The following is a 19,641-nucleotide window of genomic DNA, read 5'->3' on the forward strand; positions in this document are numbered from 1 at the left end:
CACACAGCTTGGTGTCATCTGCAGAATGGCAATCAGTGTCAAGAGTAGGAGGGAAAGACATAAGATGACTTACGGGAAGTGTAAAATCTGTACATGGTAGGTGCAATTTAGTTCTGGGTCACTTGGAAATACACGCTGAGGTCCTTACTGAGGCCTACATGCACTTGGATGGGCTGCTGAATGGACCTGTCTAAGACTCTGCTCTTCACCTACTACTTGTCCTATGTGGCCATACCCTCCTAGAGATAGGATCTCTAGAAGCAGTCACACAATAATATTAACAGACTCAGCTGGCACAGGATCTAGTTTAAGTTCAAACTGACATGTAGTGACTTGAGAGCAAACAAACCTTAATCCAGTTTCTGGGAGAAATTCTGCAGCCTGTACACATGAGGAATGGCACAAAAAAAAATAATCTGTTGGTCCATTCAGGTCAGAGAACATACAAAAAAGCTGATTCTTCATGGTATCCTTTATTTCTCCCTGCCTTTTGGCCTTCTAACATCATAAGGGAAAGATGAGGAGAGAAAAACAGAAAGATGACCTGGTCCCAGTGGGCTGAAGCATGAGCCAGGACAGCAGAGGTGAAATACACCTTGAGGAATGCTACTTCTACTTTGAGGCAGGGAAGTCCCAAGGAGAGACAGTGCAGAGGTATGACTGCACAGGATGGGGGAGAGTTCCCCCCAGCTCTGTTCCCAAAGGCAAGCTGAACATCCACTGCTTTTTGTGAGTTCAGAAAACAGTAATTTCCCATGAAGTTTGTTCAGGTTCCGCATCATGCAACAGATAATACCCACTTGCATTTTCACTTTGAGCAACGTGGCTAAGATACCCAGATGTGTACAGCGTGCAGTTCGGCACAGGATTTACTCCTTGTCTCACAGTCTCCCCCAGAGCCAGGAAGGACTGTGCAGAGTCACTGTTTAACCACTGGGGTGGGCATGCCCATCCCCTGTGGGCCAGTTCCAAAAACTGCCCCTCACCCCCTGCTCCAAACTACGTAAGTGCTGTCAGTGCGTTTTTGGTTTCTCAGCAGGAGCATCCTTCTAGTGCTGGCTCGCCTCATGTGGATTCCCAGTGATTCAAACTTTGTCGCTGAATTTGCAGGTGCTGAAAACCCTCAATTAAACACTCCACCTGAGATTTTACTGCGGAGTGTCATTGACATTTCTAGACACTCCCTCCTCGTTTGCAGAAGTCACGTAGGTTTATTTCCATCAAACACAGGAGCATACGAACCTCAACTTACTCTGGGGACTGCTCAGAACAAAGGAGCCATATGCTAGATGGGATATTCCCTTTGCCTTTGATGGAGTTAGACCAAGAAAGTGTTTAGCCTTTCTGTTACCTTCTTTGCACATGTAATGCATCTTTTGCAACATAAAGCGAGTGTGAACTTGCTGTCACTTAGTTTCATTAAGTCTTATAGAAATGACAATCCCTCTTCAAGTCTCATGAAATCCTTCCAGCCTTTATCCTTCTCCATGGCTGAAAGGCCTGGGTTTCTCTGCTCACCTCTCTGTCAGTGTTTAATTGGGGTCTTCCTGCTGGAGGTCCAGCTGTCTCCGTCACCTCTCCAGATACTTGGCCACTGGTGTGGCTCCTGAACTAGAGAAAGCTTTTTCTGAACTCTCAGGCTGGCATGCACATTGCAGCAGTCAGTGGCCTCCTTGAAGTGCTCTGTGCTTACACACGTGGGCTTCAGAAGACAAGCTGGATATCCAGACATAAGCAATAAAAATAACGGGCAAGTAAGTCAGCATCTCCAGCACCACTCATGTTTTATTAGATATTGAAGCGACAGGGATCCTACCTTGGGCTGAACAAGGCCAGGATCTGCTTCATCAAAGTACAGCTCCGTCTCAGGGCTGAACAAACTGCTGTGTCGGGGCTCTGAATCAACGGTCTCCTCCTGCCTCGCTCGGGTGCTTTGTCTGACTCCATGTCAGACACTTTTGGTCTCCCTGCTCAGCTAGCTGAGATGGATCACTCAGTTACAAGCCATATGGGACCCTTCCTGTCCTTCTGCTAGCTGGGTGGCATTGTCAAGCTTGGCAGAGCCTTAGAGTTTATGGACTTGCCTGTCGTCTTAAGGATTAAACAAGCTCATGTCTTCTGTGTTTGATGTTCCTAGCTAAGAGTCTTAAGGACTGGGGGTTAGCTGCCATATCCAGTCTTCTCACTCCTCTCCTTTTTGGTCGTCTGATGGGAGATCACAGCAGATGGTGCCTGTGAGAACAGGGCTTGGTGATGTGAAACCTGAACCCTGCTCCGGCTTCAACCCCAGGTGTACAGTGTGACCCTACTGCAGGCATCTTGTTGCCCTCGTCCCCTCTGCTTGTAGCCTGCAGAGAAGGTGTTGCAAGTCTTAATAGGGTGTTGGTTTTGGAGTTGTTGGAAGTTGCCAAGTCTTGGGCAGTGTCACAATTCGTGTTCCCGAGATGCATGCCCAGCTGGTGTACAGCTCCCAGCCCTGCCTAGCGCAGGGCAAGCTGAGGGAGATAACTGAATGGGCAATCCCGACTGTGTGTGGTGCTGAGCGGTAAAAGGACAAGAGTGTGCATCAGAGGAGAATTTAGATTCTCAGTCATCAGTGAAAACATGCACGACATCACGGACTAGGGAGAATCTTGGGGGAAGGCGAAGGAATCCAAACGAGGCGTTGTTTTAATTTTCAAGGCCACGTACAGAAGCTGAAGGGAAAATAGGCTGAAATGCGGGCAGGAGGGGAGGGAAGAGAAGGGTTCAGTGATGAAGGGAAACAGAATTAGAACAGCTTTGAAGCGGGCTGAGAGGAAGAGAAAAAAAAAAGAAAAAGCCCTTTATTTTGAGATGGTTTATTGTCCTTATGCTGAATCTAGTTGGGAAGGACTTCGTGTTTTGAAGGCTTATTCAGGTACTAGCAGGGACACCTCCCCTTTGAAATATGGGGAACCGCTGTATTGAGCCTCCGGACAGAGCTGCTGGGCACCTGTGTGCAAGAGAAAGGGACAACCAAGGGGACAGGCTGGTGGGGGGGTGGCAAGGGCTGTGCACTGAGAGGAAGGCTGCTGAGATAGGTAACACAAGCTGGGGTACTTGCTGAAAGAACCTCCACCTTCTCCATGCACGAGGGTTGGGTTATTGTCACCTTTGCTCACCCGCTGCCCTTTGCTGGAAGGGTTATATGAGAGGAGATAAGGGCAGGACTAGATCCAGCTCTGTGTCAGAACTGTTTGCTCGAAAAGGAGAGACAGGGAGGTGAGACTGGATCCTGTGGGGGTGCATACAGGAGGAACACAGTGTGAGGATGTCCCATAGCAGGGATGCTCCAGGGGAAGCAGAAATCTTGAGCTGGAGCTTCCTCTTCTCCCAAGGGCTGCGCCGCAGAGCCCATTTCAGAGCAGCACAGATGTGTGGTCCTTGGTCAGAGATCAGATTCTGCGTTTTATCAATGCCATATTGCCGCTTACAGCTCTGCAGGGGAGTAGGCACCACTCAGGGCATCGTAGCTTTTGAGAATGATTTTGGATGTGTACCCAGCCCCTCTATGTGTGAAATTCTCTTCATATTAATCCCAGGTTTTATCCTAAACGTAACTAGTGGAGATTCATCTGTGATTTCATAATATCTAACGCTGACAGTGGGATTTTTACCTCCAGTCAGCACCAAGAAACATTTTCTCCATTTTACAGGTAGGAAAACTGAGGCAAAGGAATATTAAAGGGAGCATGCAAAGGTGTAAAAGAAGCCTGCTAGACTTTTTGGCTTCTGTAGGGAGAATAGGAAGAACTTGTACATTTTGTTGTGTTTCTAAGAAACCTGGGGAGTGGGTTGTGGTTGGTTTTGTATTCTAAGTGGAAAGCCTGGCTGGAGGACAAGTAAAATAAGATCTAATATAATATGCCTAGTATTGGAAGAATAGAAAACAAGCAAGGAAGCACTGTTTTGCCAGATAATTTAGTGTCCTTCTCAAAGTCACTCATTTTTGTAAACTCCTCTTTGATTTCAAGAGCTCATTCATTTCAGCAATGTACCATCTCTCTTTATGGTAAATTAAGGTGTAAATGGTAGAAATAAATAAAATGCTCCAAGAATACTGACATGTTCTCTAAGAATTAAAGACCCGAAATGACAGTGCATGATTTTTCTGTTAGTAAAAGATCAAGCAGAATAGAAAGCAAACTACTAAACTGGTCCTCTGTCTTCGGCCGTTTGCTTAAGACAAAAGAGGAGGAAAGCAAACGTCCAGTTTTCATCAGATGCTTTGCAGGTAACTTCTAAGTGACTTCCTAAAGGTCCCAAAGCCTGCCGAAGTCAGGCTTGTGTTTCCTGAATTCCAGTTTAGAGCTCTAAATTCTGCATGGAAATGACATCGAGTAAGTTGTCAAAACCAAGCTCAGCCAGCTCTGGCTTTCTCAGAAATCTTATTTCCGTACAAAGACTGGTTCCCATTCCTCTGTCTGCCTCCAGACACTTTACTCTCCTCTCTCCTCTTACATTGCCCTCCTGCATGTTCTTCCTCATGCTGACACTGACTGTCCCTTCTTCCCCTTTGCTCCTAGGTGGGCTCCTTCTTCATGATTAACCTGTGCCTGGTGGTCATCGCCACGCAGTTCTCGGAGACCAAACAACGGGAGCACCAGCTGATGCAGGAGCAGAGGGCCCGGTACCTCTCCTCCAGCACTGTCGCCAGCTACATGGAGCCAGGAGACTGCTACGAGGAGATCTTCCAATACGTCTGCCACATCATGCGCAAAGCCAAACGCCGTACCCTTGGGCTGTACAACAGCATACAGAGCCGGCGCCAGGGCCACGTGGAGCCGAGTGATGCCAAGCTAGGCGTGAACAGGAAAAGCCAGAGGCACTACAGTAAGGATTGCGTGGGTAAGGCTGGCAATGCCAATAGTGGAAGTGTGAGAGTAACAGGGAGAATCTCCCTGTGCCAACTTGCTAAAGGTCCTGCATGTACAAGGCACGGGATTAGAATTAACATTGGCCATTGAGCATGGGGCCATGGCCAGCGCATTGGACCAGCAAGGTGGGGATGACCAGCAAGAATGGGAATGAACCAGGGGTGAGCAGCAGGGAACATGGGAAACCCAGGTCTGGAACCCCAAGACCATAACTGGCGAATATTAAAGGCACTGGCTGAGGCTTGTAATGGGCTCCAGGTCAAGTATAGCAGGGTGACAATAGCAGTTTTGGGGAGAGAATTGTTAGGAGGCTGTGATAGAGTGGGATTGGACTCGGTGACACAGCAGGTCCTCCAAAGCTCTTCTCCCAAACTGAGTTGCTGTGGGACCTCAAAAGGGAGGCAAAGGGAATAGCATTGCACTAGGGTGTCTCCTGAACCAAGGGAGCAATACTGGAGGAGTCAGTTTGATATGCAGGGGCAATGGAGACAATTTCTCTTGATGGGAGCACATGCTGTTGTGTAAAATTAGGCATGAGATACCATTTAAATTGAATTTCTGACCTGAAAAGTGGCTGTAAAAATGGGTTTATAGAGTTAGCATTAACTGCCTGCCAGTGCCTTTCCTAAGTTATGCTCCCATTAACAAGCAAAAAGGTGGATTTTCCTTTAGCTGGTCTTGCATATACTCATTCTTGCATTTTTTGTACTTGCTGGAAGAAAAGTTTCTGCAGGCTTCATGCACAGTGTTAATGAATTAATTACTTTGTTCCCCCAGTGTCCATTTAATCTTCCAGGCCCAACTGGAGGATCGGGCAACACAAACTTAAGTTTTCTCATTGAAGTTAAGAGATCTGTTCTGATTCAGAGTGCACGGACTATCAGGAGGAAGTGTTCTTGCCTACCTTTTCTGGCTTCTTGAGATGCTTTGCTAATGCAGCTTCCCTAATTTAGGGAGTTCAGCTCAGTGTGTGGGTTCTCGGACCCCACTTGTAGCAGTTCAGGCCAAAAGCAGCCCTTGTGATCGTTTTTCCCTTAGTTCTCGCTTAACATAAGCTACTAAGTGTCAAGCTGTGATTCCTGCATCAGACAAAACAGCTCTTGCTCTGATGGACATGAACCCCCATCGAGCCTCATCACTGGCAGCTGAACAGTACTGTGCTTTTCTGGTGACACAGCCAGTCAGCGTAAAGCCCCCAGCAGCAATGGCTTTTATTTATGAACATGGGCCAGTGTTTAATCATCCTTGCAGATGAAAATCCTAGTTACCCTGTCTAAATACCCAAAAGCCAAACAGGTTCCCAGTTTCAATGTTTTTTTCAAAGCCTTCCCCTTTAAGTGGAATCATTTCTCTCCCCAGGGCTTTGCCAGCAGCACAACTCTCTTGACTGTCCTCCTCAGGGCTTGGTCCAGCCCATTGCTGTAACAGCAACCTCTGACCCCACCAACTGCCCCCGATGCCATAGGGGGGAGCACAAAGCATCCCGAAGGCTCTCTGTCCTGGATAGTGCTGACTCAGACCAGGAGGATGGAGGAGCCAGCGAAGAGGAGGGAGAGGGCAGCAGAGAGGACCAGGGTGCCTCAGGGCTGGAGAAGGAGGAGGAGGAGGTAGAAGAAGGTGGACGGCTGAAGATCTGCAGTGACATGTGGCGAGAAGTGAGGGTCAAGCTTCGAGGGATTGTGGATAGCAAGTACTTCAACCGTGGGATCATGATTGCAATCCTGGTGAATACTATCAGCATGGGCATCGAGCACCACGAGCAGGTAAGGCACCTCAGGGCTTAGAGTGGGCAGCAAGGGCCAGTCAGTCCTGCTCAGGGTTACGGTCTCACTGAGCGGCTGATGCAACTCGGCGGAGGCAGAAATTGAGCAATTTGGACCCCAGGCCACAGCACAGATGGTCCCAGCATGCCTCTGGAGAAAGCCTCAGGATCTTTCAGGGTCTTGTCCTCCTTATCCCTGCACTTAATCACTTTTGCTATCTCCATGTATTTTCCTCTCGCCTCTTTTCAATCCTTCTTTCTCTTGTCCCTGCTCACTTTTAACCTTCTGTCTTTCTTTTTTACCCTATCTTCTCTTTCCATCTGCTTCTCTCTCCTTCACCATTGTCTCTTCTATCTTCCTCATATCTCTCCCTCATTTCTCTTTTCATTAGCTTACTGAATCCTTAGTCTATTTGGTTAATTTAATGTGCCCTCTGGGGATGTCACAGACACTTCACCAGCATCTCAATTCAAATCCATCAGCTTGCTAGCCTTTCCAGCTTAATTAAGAGATGCCTGAGCACAGCCTATCTATATAAGAAGGCTATGAAAAGCACCATCTCCCATCTCCAGTCATTTTGGGGCCTCAGATGGCTTGAGCCTCTCCCTTGCCCTGACAGTAAGAAGTGATAGATAGGTGTCATGGTTTAACCCCAGTCAGCAACTAAGCATCACACAGCTGCTCACTTGCATGAGAGGGTGGGGTAGAGAATTGGGGGATAAAGGTAATAAGACTCATGGGTTGGGATAAGAACAGTTTAATAATTGAAATAAAATGATACTGCTACTACTAATAATGATAATAAGTAATGATGATAACATGTAAAGAAAAAACAATAGAGAGAGTCAAAACCCAGGGGGGAAAAAACCAAAACCAAACACCACTCACCACCCACTGACTGACACCCAGCCAGTCCCCAAGCAGTAATCCTCCCTGACCTATTAAGATAAGCTTATATACTGAGCATGACATCTTATGGCATGAAGTACCCCTTTGGTCAGTTTGGGTCAGCTGTCCTGGCTGTGTATCCTCCCCAGTTTCTTGCAGAGAAGAAGCCGGGTACACCAGGGCAATATGAGAAACTGAGAAAGTCCTTGAATTGACACAAACATAGCTTGGCAACAACTAAAAACATCAGTGTTACCAACATTCTTTTCAGCACAAATCCAAAATATAGCCTCATACTAGCTATTATGAATAAAATTAACTCTACCCCAGCCAAACCCAGCACAATAGCTCAGACACACACAGCAGGTGTGGGCACAGGTTTGCCTTTCATGACAATAGTTTGCAGGCAGCTCTGAGTCAGCAGTGCATTTTATCCTAATGATAGACTTGTGAGAGGGAGAAGGATTGTGTGCCCTCTTTTTATGGCTGGGAAACAGAGGCTGCATCTACTTTGTGATGTGCAGAGCCAGCTTCAGAGGGTGTTAAGCACGCCCATGACCTTGCATCTGCATTGCTGGCTGGCTGCTCTGCTGCGCTTTACTTTAAAGGAGTCCATGCTGTACATCCATGTCTTAGATCTGTGCCGCCAGTCTGAATGTGACCATGATTTGCTCCACATGTCTACCCAGATCACAAAAATAAGAGAGCGCTACACTGCTGAGATGCTGACTGCATTGAAGCTTTGGAGCCAAAGTGAAGTCTAGTTCTGAACACAGTCTTGGGCAGCAAAGAGAAAAGCACCGAGTCTGGTTCAAGCGAGGCACTCGGATTTGTCCTGTGCTGTATCAGGATGGAGGTATCCTGAGACCCAGAGTGTCTTAAATTCCCTGTTTGAGGCAACACAGCGTCTGAGCCAATATTTGAAGCCCCAGATGTCTGGATCCCACCCATGTACCAAGCACTGGACCATTTTTCAAAGCCCAGCTAGTTTCTGGTACAAGGATGGGAAACCTTAATTTGATCCCAGAATGCAAAACTGCACTGGATGCTTCAGTATGAGAAAAATACTGGCAGGAGCTCAGAGGAGAGGGGAATGAAGAAGAGGCTGGAGGGGTTGACTCATGAAAATAGATAAAAAAGAGCTATGTATTTATCACGTAGCAGAGAGATGACTAAGGGTTGAAGCCCAGGACAGTATGAAAACTGCCCGCTGATGTTTTAAAGATGTGAGCACCAAGCAGAGAGCGCCATTGTTCATTTTGGTTTATTGGAGACAGTGTGAATTAAGAGTTTAGCAGAATAATATTTGAGCTAGAGGTATAGAATTTACTCTCATGTTCTGGCTATTGTGTGTGCAGATTTAAGCCCTTCTAGGTTGCCTCTGCTGTGTTTGTACAGCCCACAGCAGACTGGGATCTGCCTCCAACCTTGGGTTTTCTAGTAGCAGGTTATTTAATGACATGTCCTTAAAGTTATGCTATCACTTTTTATTCGTAAGTAGTTAGTAAAAGCTTATGACACTGCATGCTGTTTCTACTAGAAAGAGATGTCAGCTGAATTGATCATAACTGAAAAATGTGGTGCAGCCTGTTTATTTAAAGTGTGTGTACTGAATCCTGTTCCCCTGGCACAAGAACATTAAAAAAAAAGCTATTCAGACCATACTATGAATTCCAGGTCCTTTTCAGTCAGCAGTTAACTCAAAAGCACAAGGCATTTGCACTTCCCTTTGCTCCATTTCAGTTTTTCTCAAGCCATGCTATCAATACATCTCAGACTGGCGCTTCCTTGCCTCCTTTTCTCTCCTTCCTTTCTCTTTTTCTTGTTGTTTTTCCTCCCAGAAACACAAATGTTCACAGAACGATATCCAGCAAAACCCCCTCTGCCCACAGATATCTGTGAGTTGCAGGGTGATGCCATTCTATGACTGAAGTAGCTTCTGTTGCTTCAGCCACTGCATCATATGAATGTCTCCTGGCCCAGAGCTAAAGCGTATAGAGCTTTTATTTTCTGGTGCATAAGAAATGACAACCCCAGCCACTCTCTGGGGACATACCTGGCTGGGCAGAAGGACATGTGTGAAGGTGTCACAGGTTTGAGCAGTTCTGGGAGCAGCTCATGGCACATCTGTCAGCTCCTTGCTGCTCCATTTGTTCATGGACTACACATGGGTGAGCTGGCCTGCTGACTGAAGCACCCACCAACCATCAGCTTAGGGAGTCAGAGAGGCTGCAGGAACCAGGCACAAGGTTCAAGTGCAGAAACATAGGAGCCTGGGGTCAGAGTCCATGTGCAAGCCTCATCTTTGATTCCTGTGCCTTGGCCAACAGAAAGAAAAACACACGTTAAAATTTTCTCTTTGTTACAATTCAGGGCTTTAATGTTCACAGTGTTTTTCTGCCAGGAAACTTAACCTCAACAACTCAAACCACTTTACTCGTATCCAAATCATCTTGGAATTTGGCTTTAACTTATCCATCCAGTCCCATGTCCTGTCCTGTGTGTGTGGCCAAGGCAACTTCCCATCCGCTTATACATTTCTTGTGAGGGAAATAAATTCATTTTGGGACAAACTGCACTGCTATGAGTCATTTTTAATCCTTAAGCTTATCACAAGTTATCACTTGTAAATAGATAAGTTTATTCAAATCCATCAGTGTGCATTATACCATGTAATATCCTCAGTGTTAGGCCTTCAGATATTGCTGGGACATTGCACAAGCCAAAATCCATAATTTCAAGCTTTGTCCTGCTTAAAGTGGTTTTTGCTGTTCTTCAGATCTGCTTCTACTTGGAAGTGCCTATTTTTAAAATCCAGTGTAGAAAATCAAGATATTAGATGCTTATGGCTGTCCAGAAGGATCTTTTTAAGAGGCTTACTTTTTTTAGTATTCACAGAGGATCTAGTGTTGCTCCCTTTTTTCCCTTATTCAGCATTAGGATGAAAGGCTGGGCCCAGCTAAATGTCCCAGGCTACCTTTCTCATGTATTTCTTGAATGGCCTGTTGGACTCCAAGATTCTTTGCCATTAGTAGCAAATGAGACATTTGATGAGTAACTTGATTTATCTTCTACAGTATCTACTTACAGTATTCCTTTGTACATCAGATCAATACTTTATGAGGTCTGTCTTGTGTGGATCAGGAGACAATCCCTTGTTTCCTAACTAGACCAGCCCTGTGGATCAGTACATTCATATTCTTTAGCCTGTGTGATTTCCCTTTATACCAGCATTTATTGCATCCACAAGTTCATATTTTACAGTTATTGCTTCTCTTTTTACTATTTGCTGCTTGTCAGAAACATTCAGCAAATGTCCAAGCCAGCTCATCATACTGACATTTAGTAAATGATGAAACAGTCTCCCTGGGGTGGTAGATGAAACCACATTACTTCAGTCTTGTAAATCTAGGGTATAACAAAACATCACAAAATCCTGCATTGGTTGTGCTTGTGGGGTGGCTGGTTGGTATGTTCCGTGGCTGATTTCTATCTCTTCTGATCACTGTTAAGTGACTTTGAAATGGTGAGTAAAAATGGACAGGCTAGAGAGACCTCTGTATGGAATATTTCTCTCTCCTGTTCTCAGCGACAGTGATGTACAGGTAGGGTTTGGTAGGGCCGGTCTGCATAGATCACATCAATTATTCTTCACTTTCTAGACAGCTGCAGATTTACCCCGGGTTAGGAGAGACTTCTCCTGCAGGGGCTTCATGGTTTCCTGCGTATTCTTAACCTTTCCTACAGTGCAGGAGTTTCTGGCTGCTGTCAGGTGATGGACTAGTTACATTTTCAGTCTGATCTGACATACGAACTCCGATGCTAATTAGTAAGAAACAGAAAAGAGGGAGAAAAGCTGAGCCACTGCCCTTAGTTGCCCCAGTTCTAGTTGCTGCTCAATGGGCAGGAGATCTGAATCACACATTTCCCTCCCAGTGTCTGATCTACATTGTTAGGGCTGAAGGACTTTGTGTCACGAAGACGTGAGTTAGGGAGTTTCACAGGTTTGGAAAAAGAGTTCCACATGCAGAGTAGGTGAACCAGTCTGGTTAAAATACTGTCTTTGGGCATGCTTTGCTCCTTGAGATCTCACTCCTCTTCAAACCACCCTCCTCACCCCAGTACTCAGGTCACACAGTTCTGTTTCTCCCCTAGTGGGATGGGTAAACCAGTCTATCCTGGCTTGGCGATATTAACAGATTTCTTGTGGGGAGATTTCTGGTGCTCCCTGACTTTGCTTAGACTAAAATAGCTGTGAGTTCAGGCATTTCCTTCTGGACACTTCAGTTTAGAGTTTCTAGATAAACCTAGCTGGCCTGGGAGGAGGAAGCCTTGCTAAGGGGGCCAGAGTGCTGTCAGTGGGAGCCTGGGGAGCTCTCACAACTGCGAGGTGAGACATCCATTGTGTTGGGGATCCCACGTGTCCACAGGAAGAAAAGGAGAGAACCACTTTTTCTGGTTTTGTTTGCCCCCTTCATCAAGTTCTCACCTCCCTGGCTGGAGACAGTCCCCCCCCCAGCATTGTCCACTGCCACCCAGGGTCACACTGCTCCAGGTGTGAGGGCACCCCCGCACAGGACACAACCTCTGTTTTTCTGTCCCTGCAGCCCTGTTCCCCAGCTGATGGCTGTTTGCACTCGTGTCTCCAGGAACGCCTGCGATGCAGGACCTGCCTTTAGCCAGTCAGTGTGCCTCTGCGGCACAACCCTCTCGTTTTTTTTTTTTTTTTGTCCAGGAGTTCATTCCTTTTGTGTTGCTCTTCCTTCCCTAGCCTTTACTTCTTTCCTGCTCAGTTTTTAAAAATCTGTCCTTTTCTACTTCTGAGTGCCAGTGAGTTTATTTTACTGTTTTTTTCAGCTCTGTTTTTTGATTCCTCTTTTGCTGCCTTTTTTTCTGCCCATCTCTCCTTCCTTTCCCTGCCCCTCTCTCTAGGAAGGATGCTTTGCTGGGGCTGATTGATAGCCCATTAGAAAAAGATTAACAGGTGGAGGCTTGACTAGAGAAACAGATGTCAGGGAGGAAAGGAGAGACAGGGGAACAGGTGACCTTTTCCACAAGCGAGATGCAGGCATGGCTTTTCAAACATCAATTGCTCCCTACGACAGCACAAGAGAGAACGTGTGGACAGCAGAGAGGAGGATAATCCACCATCATAGCCTGTCGCTTTTTTACATTGCTCATTCTCACTGACATAATCGTTTGATTCAGGCTGAAATTGGCATCTCTGTTTAGCATATGGACCTCATGTTTCCAGCAAGTGTCATTACTGCCTGGCTCTCCGTGAAGTGATCTTCATCTCTCCCTTCTCGGGGGCATTTGCTTCTTCTTTCTCTCTCTTCGCTCTTATCTCCCCTCCTTTTCCCCTCAATTTCAGGATGGTTTTGTTATTCAAATGTAATTATGGATGGAAATTGAGCCATCTCCCCTTTTTTGATTGTAAAGGAATGGAGTATTTCAATAAAAAGCTGCAATGAGGAGTGCAAGAAATTAGCAAAGAGCATCGGAAGCTACAGGTGTGAGGAGCAGTTTCCCAGTTGCTCACCTGGGAAGATCTGGGCCTCTGGGGGTCCCAGAGCAAGGGTTAAAGCAGTCCCCAGCTTCAGGGGGAGGGCCAGATCCAGAACTGCATTCCCCTTTTCACTGTCTGAATAAGTAACAGGCTCAGCCAACAAAGGCTGTGCTTCAGAAAATCAGTAATTTTGCAGTCCATAGGCAGTAGACCATGACTCCCCTTCCTGGTGGGCACTAACACTAAGTTCATGGTAAAATTACTGGCTCTGACCTGCAGAGAATCACTTTTTTGTTTCTGCAGTGCCAGGAGTGTCTGTCCTCTCTTGCCCTGAACAACAGGCATTTGCAGTTTTCTTGTTCCCATCCATTTTATGTGATGCTTAAGAGAGAAGCCTGGTGGCTAGGCATAGCTCAGACCAATGGGAAGGAAGAGGTGAGCCACGTTTTTGGCATGGGTATCCAAACAGTGAGAGCAGTACTGCCTGCTACCACAGAACCTGGGTCAGGCTCACCTCGAAGACTTGGACCTGGGGCTCAGTGGTGCAGTAGGTTAAACATCACATATATAACCTTCTCTGAGGTGTGACAGGGTAAACATGGAAATTTGGGCAGAGGAGCCCTGAAGAAGTGCATTGGAGCTGCCATGCCTTGTCCCTCCGCTTGGGAAGGTGGCACACCTTCATCTGGAGCAGGTTGCCACCAGCTGCTGCTTGGGAAGACGATGGCCAGCAGCATGCTACAGCCTGCTGACTCGCCCCAGCAGTCTTATGCTGTCCGAAGGCCATGGGGTGTCTAGCCTGGCCCCTAGATGGCACCTATAATACTGGGCAGGGTTTTTCTCTCGCTCTGGGGACACTTGCACCTTGCCATTGCCGTGGTGGTTTCCCTGAGCTATGTCTGTGTGTGTGTGAGTATATGCAGATGTGCGTCACCCCTCATGCACCTGACCTTGTTTGAGACCTCAGCCCTTGCTGTTTGGCCTGGTGTAGTCCTAGTCCCTGAGTGAGAGGTACTTTGAACAGATGAGTCCATCCCAAATTCAGTGCAGGGAATGCCTCTGTTTCACAGGGGGTGGCAAAATCCTGGTGTCCCTCATCGATGACATCAGTGCAGCCTCTGTCTCCCCCTATGCACCGTTTCATCATTCCTGAGGAAACAGTCTAGACCCTTTCCCGACCTTGTCAGAGAAGTTTCCAAGGCTGCACACACTGAAGAAGAAGTCATTAATTCAGAAAACAAAAGGAGGAGTAATTTAATTTGCTCAGACTTGTTCCACTGATGGAATCATTAAAACTTTCTCTCACACGCACAAACACATTGGGCTCTGCTGAAGAAGGCTGTGTCACAGGGGCTGAAAGATGTGTTGGAGATTCAACAGAAAAAAATGCCTGTGGCAGGGTCAAACTCCTTTTTTTCTTTTCTTTTTTATTTTTTTCAACACCGTCATCTTGTGCCATCCCTGGAGGTTTTTACCTTGTGCTTCTGCCTTTCTCCTCTTGATGTCCATTGTACTCTTTCAAAATCTTTCCCTTACCCTGTACTGCTGTTGCTGTCCCTTTCAGGAGGGTGTTAGCAGTGTACCCCTCCTGTTGTCTTGCTCATCCAGTCTGATATTCACTTGGGTAATTATTGAGACCACTCTGAGGCATGAGAAAAGACTGCTGGAGCAAGACCAGAAAACTGATGCGTAACAAGGATTTGGTGGGGAGCAGGGGAAGGAAAAAAATGGGGAAGGGAAAAAAAAACAGAAGGGAAAGGGGCAAAGAAATGCAGCGATGATTAGATGAAGATGGGAACTGCTCTCCTATCATTCAAATGTTTTCAGAATTTCAGAAAAAATCCTGTGACAGTTACCTGTGGAAACCTCAGAGGAAGAAATCCTTGCAGAAAGAGGCTGACCACAGAGCAGCCACTTTTGCCCTGCTGCAAAAAATACTCAAGTTCTTTGCACAAAGTAAAGTAGCCTTTAGCTGGGGAACCAGAGTATGGAGTGGGATGTGGGAGACGCTTGGTCAGCCTTGGCTGTGTGAATGGCTGTGGGGCTCCTGACCACCTCTAGTGAAAGAATTTCTGAAGGACATAACTGATGATGAAGGTAATAAATGTACAAAGGAGTTGGGGTGCAAGTGGCTCTATCCAGCTTCATTCTAATCTCACCCATGGGAACTTCACAGCTTCCTCCAGAGCCTATCCCCTGGGAATGGTGTCACTTTATTTCCCATAATTACAGGGATCTATCATTTCTGACTCTTTGAATTTGCCTTCTCTCCAGCCAGAGGAATTGACCAACATCTTGGAGATCAGCAATGTTGTCTTTACGAGCATGTTTGCCCTGGAGATGATCCTGAAACTTGCTGCTTTTGGTCTCTTTGATTACCTCCGCAACCCCTACAACATCTTTGACAGTATCATCGTCATCATCAGGTGACAAGGGTCTTGGGGATCAACTGAAATATGTGTAGAAAAGAGCACCACAGAGCTTGCACGTTTCCATGTACCTTTTCAAAAAGGATCATAGAATCATAGAATGGTTTGGGTTGGAAGGGACCGTAAAGACCATCCAGTTCCAACCCCCCTGCCATGGGCAGGGACACCTTCCACTAGGGCAGGTTGCTCAAAGCCTCATCGCGTCTGGCCTTGATAACTTCCAGGGATGGGGCATCCACAGCTTCTCTGGGCAACCTGTTCCAGTGCCTCACCACCCTCTCTGGGAAGAACTTCCTCCTGATATCCAATCTACACCTCCCCACTTTCAATTTAAACCCGTTCCCCCTTGTCCTGTCACTACAGACCCTTGTAAAAAGTTCCCCCCAGCTTCCTTGTGGGACCCTTCAGGTACTGGAAAGCTGCAATAAGATCTCCCCGGAGCCTCCTCCTCTCCAGAGATTTAGCAGCTATACTGGGAGGAGCTGAGCTGATGCACAAGGCCAAGGACTGGGAGACAAAGGTGTCTTTTCCTAACACTTGGCAACCCTGGGCAAGCTATGTAGCATTTCTGCCCCAGTTCTCTCCTCTATAGACTGGAGGCAATTGCAAATGCCTTGTAAGTCCACAACAAATATTAGCTGTGAAATATTTTTAAAATGCACAAATTAAGGATGCTACAAAGGTTTAATGTGTGATAGAAGAACTCATCTTGCTGGAATTTAAAGCTGCAATCCTTTCCTCATTCCTGCAACATGCAGTGCCATGTTCATGTTCTTAAGGGAGACATACAGCTTTCTACACACAAATATAAGCCTGTAGGATATACTTCTAATTATATCTTGCTCAAACAGATTTTCTCTCTGACCCCTTTATACTTGCTGCCAATGCAGAGGTGAAAAGCTGGATTAGTTATTCCTCTCTTCTGTTTGCTGACTTGTCTGTCATTTTGTCCCTCATGCTCCTTGTGCCTCTCTGGGCCACAGCATCTGGGAGATCATCGGCCAGTCAGACGGGGGCCTCTCCGTGTTGAGGACTTTCCGTCTCCTGCGGGTGCTGAAGCTGGTGCGTTTCATGCCCGCGCTGCGCCGCCAGCTTGTGGTGCTGATGAAGACTATGGACAACGTAGCCACCTTCTGCATGCTCCTCATGCTCTTCATCTTTATATTCAGGTGAGGAGGCGGTTAGTTGCCTCGCCATGTTTTGGAGAGGCGCTGTATGGCTCATGCAGAGAGCAACTTCAGAGCGTGATTGCATGACTTGTCTTGCCCATTGCTCTAGGCTGAGGCAGCACTGACAAACAATTACTTATTCATAAAGACTGAGGTTACTGCTGTCTTAAATTGGGTTCAGCCGCTGAAGATTTGGCCTGGATGGGGTGGAGAAATGCTGCCACCAAATGCGCACGTTGAGCATGATGTCCCGTCGCAGGATGGGTGAAGTCTCTTGGTAATCACTGGCTGCAGGAACAGTTTAGTCTGGAGGCTGACTCTGGCAGAAAGGCGGCAGGAAGCAACCAATAAAGTTTGTCAGTGCATCCCATGGATGCAGTGGTAGGGAGATGAAGAAAAATGAGAGCAAACAAGAATGGTGGAGAGAGTAGATCGGAAGGACAGGTTGGAGGGAATGCGTGAGCTCTGAGGCAGTACAGAGGGAAAGCAAGGGGTTTTTGTGAGCTGTAGGGGTGCAATACACAGCTCCTTCTTCACAGATAGGTCCCAGTGGTCTGGCTGTGTTGTCTGACCCCTCACTCCTTACATTTGGTTGTTGGGAGTAAGAGAGAATGACTCTGATGAGCTCATTGTGGTGGCAGAGATATTTATATCTGACACCATCTCCACTTCTTGTCCCAATAGCATCCTGGGAATGCACATCTTTGGTTGCAAGTTCAGCCTCAGGACAGACACAGGAGATACAGTTCCTGACCGGAAGAATTTTGACTCCCTGCTGTGGGCTATTGTCACTGTCTTTCAGGTGAGCTCACCTTGCTCTCTAGGGTGGGCTGAGGCAAAGTGAAGAGGATCAGGAGGTGCTTTTTCTCACTGTGGAGCATTGCACCTGCCCCTGACAGCACACAAGGCTGCAGGAAAGGCTCTGGCATGTGTTGTTTGGAGGAAGAGCAGTTGTGTGTGGTGTATCCTTCAGAGAGGGGGATATACCCTCCTGGGGTATATCCCAGGATATCCCCCCCAGGATATACTTCCTGGGATACAGTATGCAAAGGTCATTCCGGTTGTGGCAACTCCCTTGTTTAACCTTCACCTCAGCACACGGCTGCCATCATGGTCACTCTTGCTTCTTCCTCCTCAGCTAATGTTATTGGGACAGTACCACATGGACAGTGACAGTGGGTGTGTGTTTATGGGGAAGTTAAGAGGCCTGATGTGGTCCTGATGTGTATCCTTTCACTGTCCTTTTCTGAGAACCCCCTTCGCATTCTTCCTTCGTGTTTATGTGGCCTCTGCTCCTGGTTGCAGATCCTAACCCAGGAGGACTGGAATGTTGTGCTCTATAACGGCATGGCCTCCACCTCACCGTGGGCATCCCTTTACTTTGTGGCTCTCATGACGTTTGGCAATTATGTGCTCTTCAACCTGCTGGTGGCCATTCTCGTGGAGGGGTTCCAGGCTGAGGTGAGTTGCCATCGAGGCCTCATTGGGAGGGGGAATGGAGGTGCTGAAAAGGGGGCCTTTCAGACACTTTGAGGGTGGTACTGGGGTGGAGGACTCCTGAAGTGTCACGCCTCTGTCATTTCCCTTAAGTTCAGGGTGGGCTTAATTTAAAAAAAAAAAAAAAAAAAAGGAAAAAAAAGACATTATCAATCCTTGCAAGGCAAGAGACAAGCCCTCTGTAGGGAGTTCCCAATAGGTCTGTGCAACAGACCCTATCTACCCTACTAGGATGAGTCCTTTGTCCCCCCAAAAGCAAGAACGCCGTGTGTCAGTCATCACAGGTCACATGAGACTCTGTCCAGTGATCACACTGATGCCTGGCTGCCAAGGAGGATTTTACAGTTGTTCCAGCAATGAAATACAAGAATAAATGGTCTGTTGTATTTCTGAGTTCCCAACTTCTGCATTTGTGTGTTCCAGGGTGATGCCAACCGGTCATACTCAGATGAAGATCAGAGTTCATCGAATATGGAGGACTTAGATCAGTTCCAAGAGGTCCAGGAAGGCTCAGGTACAGTAGCTCAGCCAGCCTCGTTTGCTTATCTCTCGTTCCTCTTCAGTGAGAAATCTGAAAGCAGATTCTGCAGAAAATTCACTCCCATCTCCAAGAACATACTGGTTTTAATTTTGAACTTTATGGTAGTTTGTGGAGTTAATCTGTGGAAAAAGAGCCGTGTTGTCATCCTGGGGAATGTTATAGCTAAGGGGAACAGTTCTTGAATGACCTATAGAATGGCAGCTAGGAGTGAGAAGTGAGACTATCTCTGCTTAGCTTCAAGGACCCCCTTTTAGGAACACTCTATCCAAATCTGGGACCCACATTTGGATAGGGGATGCCAACACATTAAAAAGGACTTGGATAAATCTGTAGGTCTTGCCTCATAGAAAGAGCCTAATGAAGCTTAGAGAAACTGGATGTGATCGCACACTCTGGAAGTGCCGACCATAAGGAGACATTTCTGATGGTAGATGGCTCTTTAATTGAGCAGAAAAAAGCATAATGAGATTGTAAAGGTTGGAAGCCAAAGCTAGACAAATTCAGACTGAAAAAAGCCACATATTTTTAAGGAAAGATAATTAACTGGTAGAACAGTCTGCCTACAAACTGCTGGGTAAGGTCTCCACCCCTCAAAGTCTTTCCTTGAAGACTGCAAGTCTTTCTACAAGAGCTATTAGACTTCAGACAGGACTTGGTGGCAGGGAGCAGCTTGCTCTCCGATGTATGGCGAGCCAGGAGATGAGGGGGAGGGACAGCCAGTCAGGAGGGCAGGGACCACACTGACAAAGGCACAGCACTTGCACAGGGGGAGCAGAGCAGGTCCGCTGCCTCTAGCCAGGGTCAGCCAGGGTTTCATTGGTTGCCAGGCAAGTCCACAGGGGTGAGGCAGGTCTGAGGTCAAGCCAGGAAGTCCACTCAGCAAGACAAGATCAGGATCAGCAAGGTGCAAGGACAGGGACAAAGCATACTCACAGCGTAACCCAGAC

At 47.0% G+C, this 19,641-nt stretch overlaps 1 protein-coding gene across 1 annotated transcript in view; it reads left to right on the plus strand.

The window, feature by feature from the left end:
* Positions 1 to 4,547: 4,547 nt before the first annotated feature.
* The window catches only part of CACNA1I (calcium channel, voltage-dependent, T type, alpha 1I subunit), a gene marked incomplete at both ends in the record, with an annotated part of 29,223 nt that continues 14,129 nt past the window's right edge, over positions 4,548 to 19,641 (plus strand). Inside the window, 7 exons of the mRNA XM_010158333.1 lie at positions 4,548 to 4,854; positions 6,258 to 6,661; positions 15,333 to 15,484; positions 16,471 to 16,656; positions 17,341 to 17,458; positions 17,962 to 18,117; positions 18,577 to 18,667. Of these exons, the coding sequence (XP_010156635.1) occupies positions 4,548 to 4,854; positions 6,258 to 6,661; positions 15,333 to 15,484; positions 16,471 to 16,656; positions 17,341 to 17,458; positions 17,962 to 18,117; positions 18,577 to 18,667 (1,414 nt within the window). The remainder of the gene's footprint in view (positions 4,855 to 6,257; positions 6,662 to 15,332; positions 15,485 to 16,470; positions 16,657 to 17,340; positions 17,459 to 17,961; positions 18,118 to 18,576; positions 18,668 to 19,641) is intronic.

Source organism: Eurypyga helias, unplaced genomic scaffold (assembly GCF_000690775.1).
Source record: "Eurypyga helias isolate BGI_N326 unplaced genomic scaffold, ASM69077v1 scaffold11019, whole genome shotgun sequence".
Taxonomy (NCBI): domain Eukaryota; kingdom Metazoa; phylum Chordata; class Aves; order Eurypygiformes; family Eurypygidae; genus Eurypyga; species Eurypyga helias.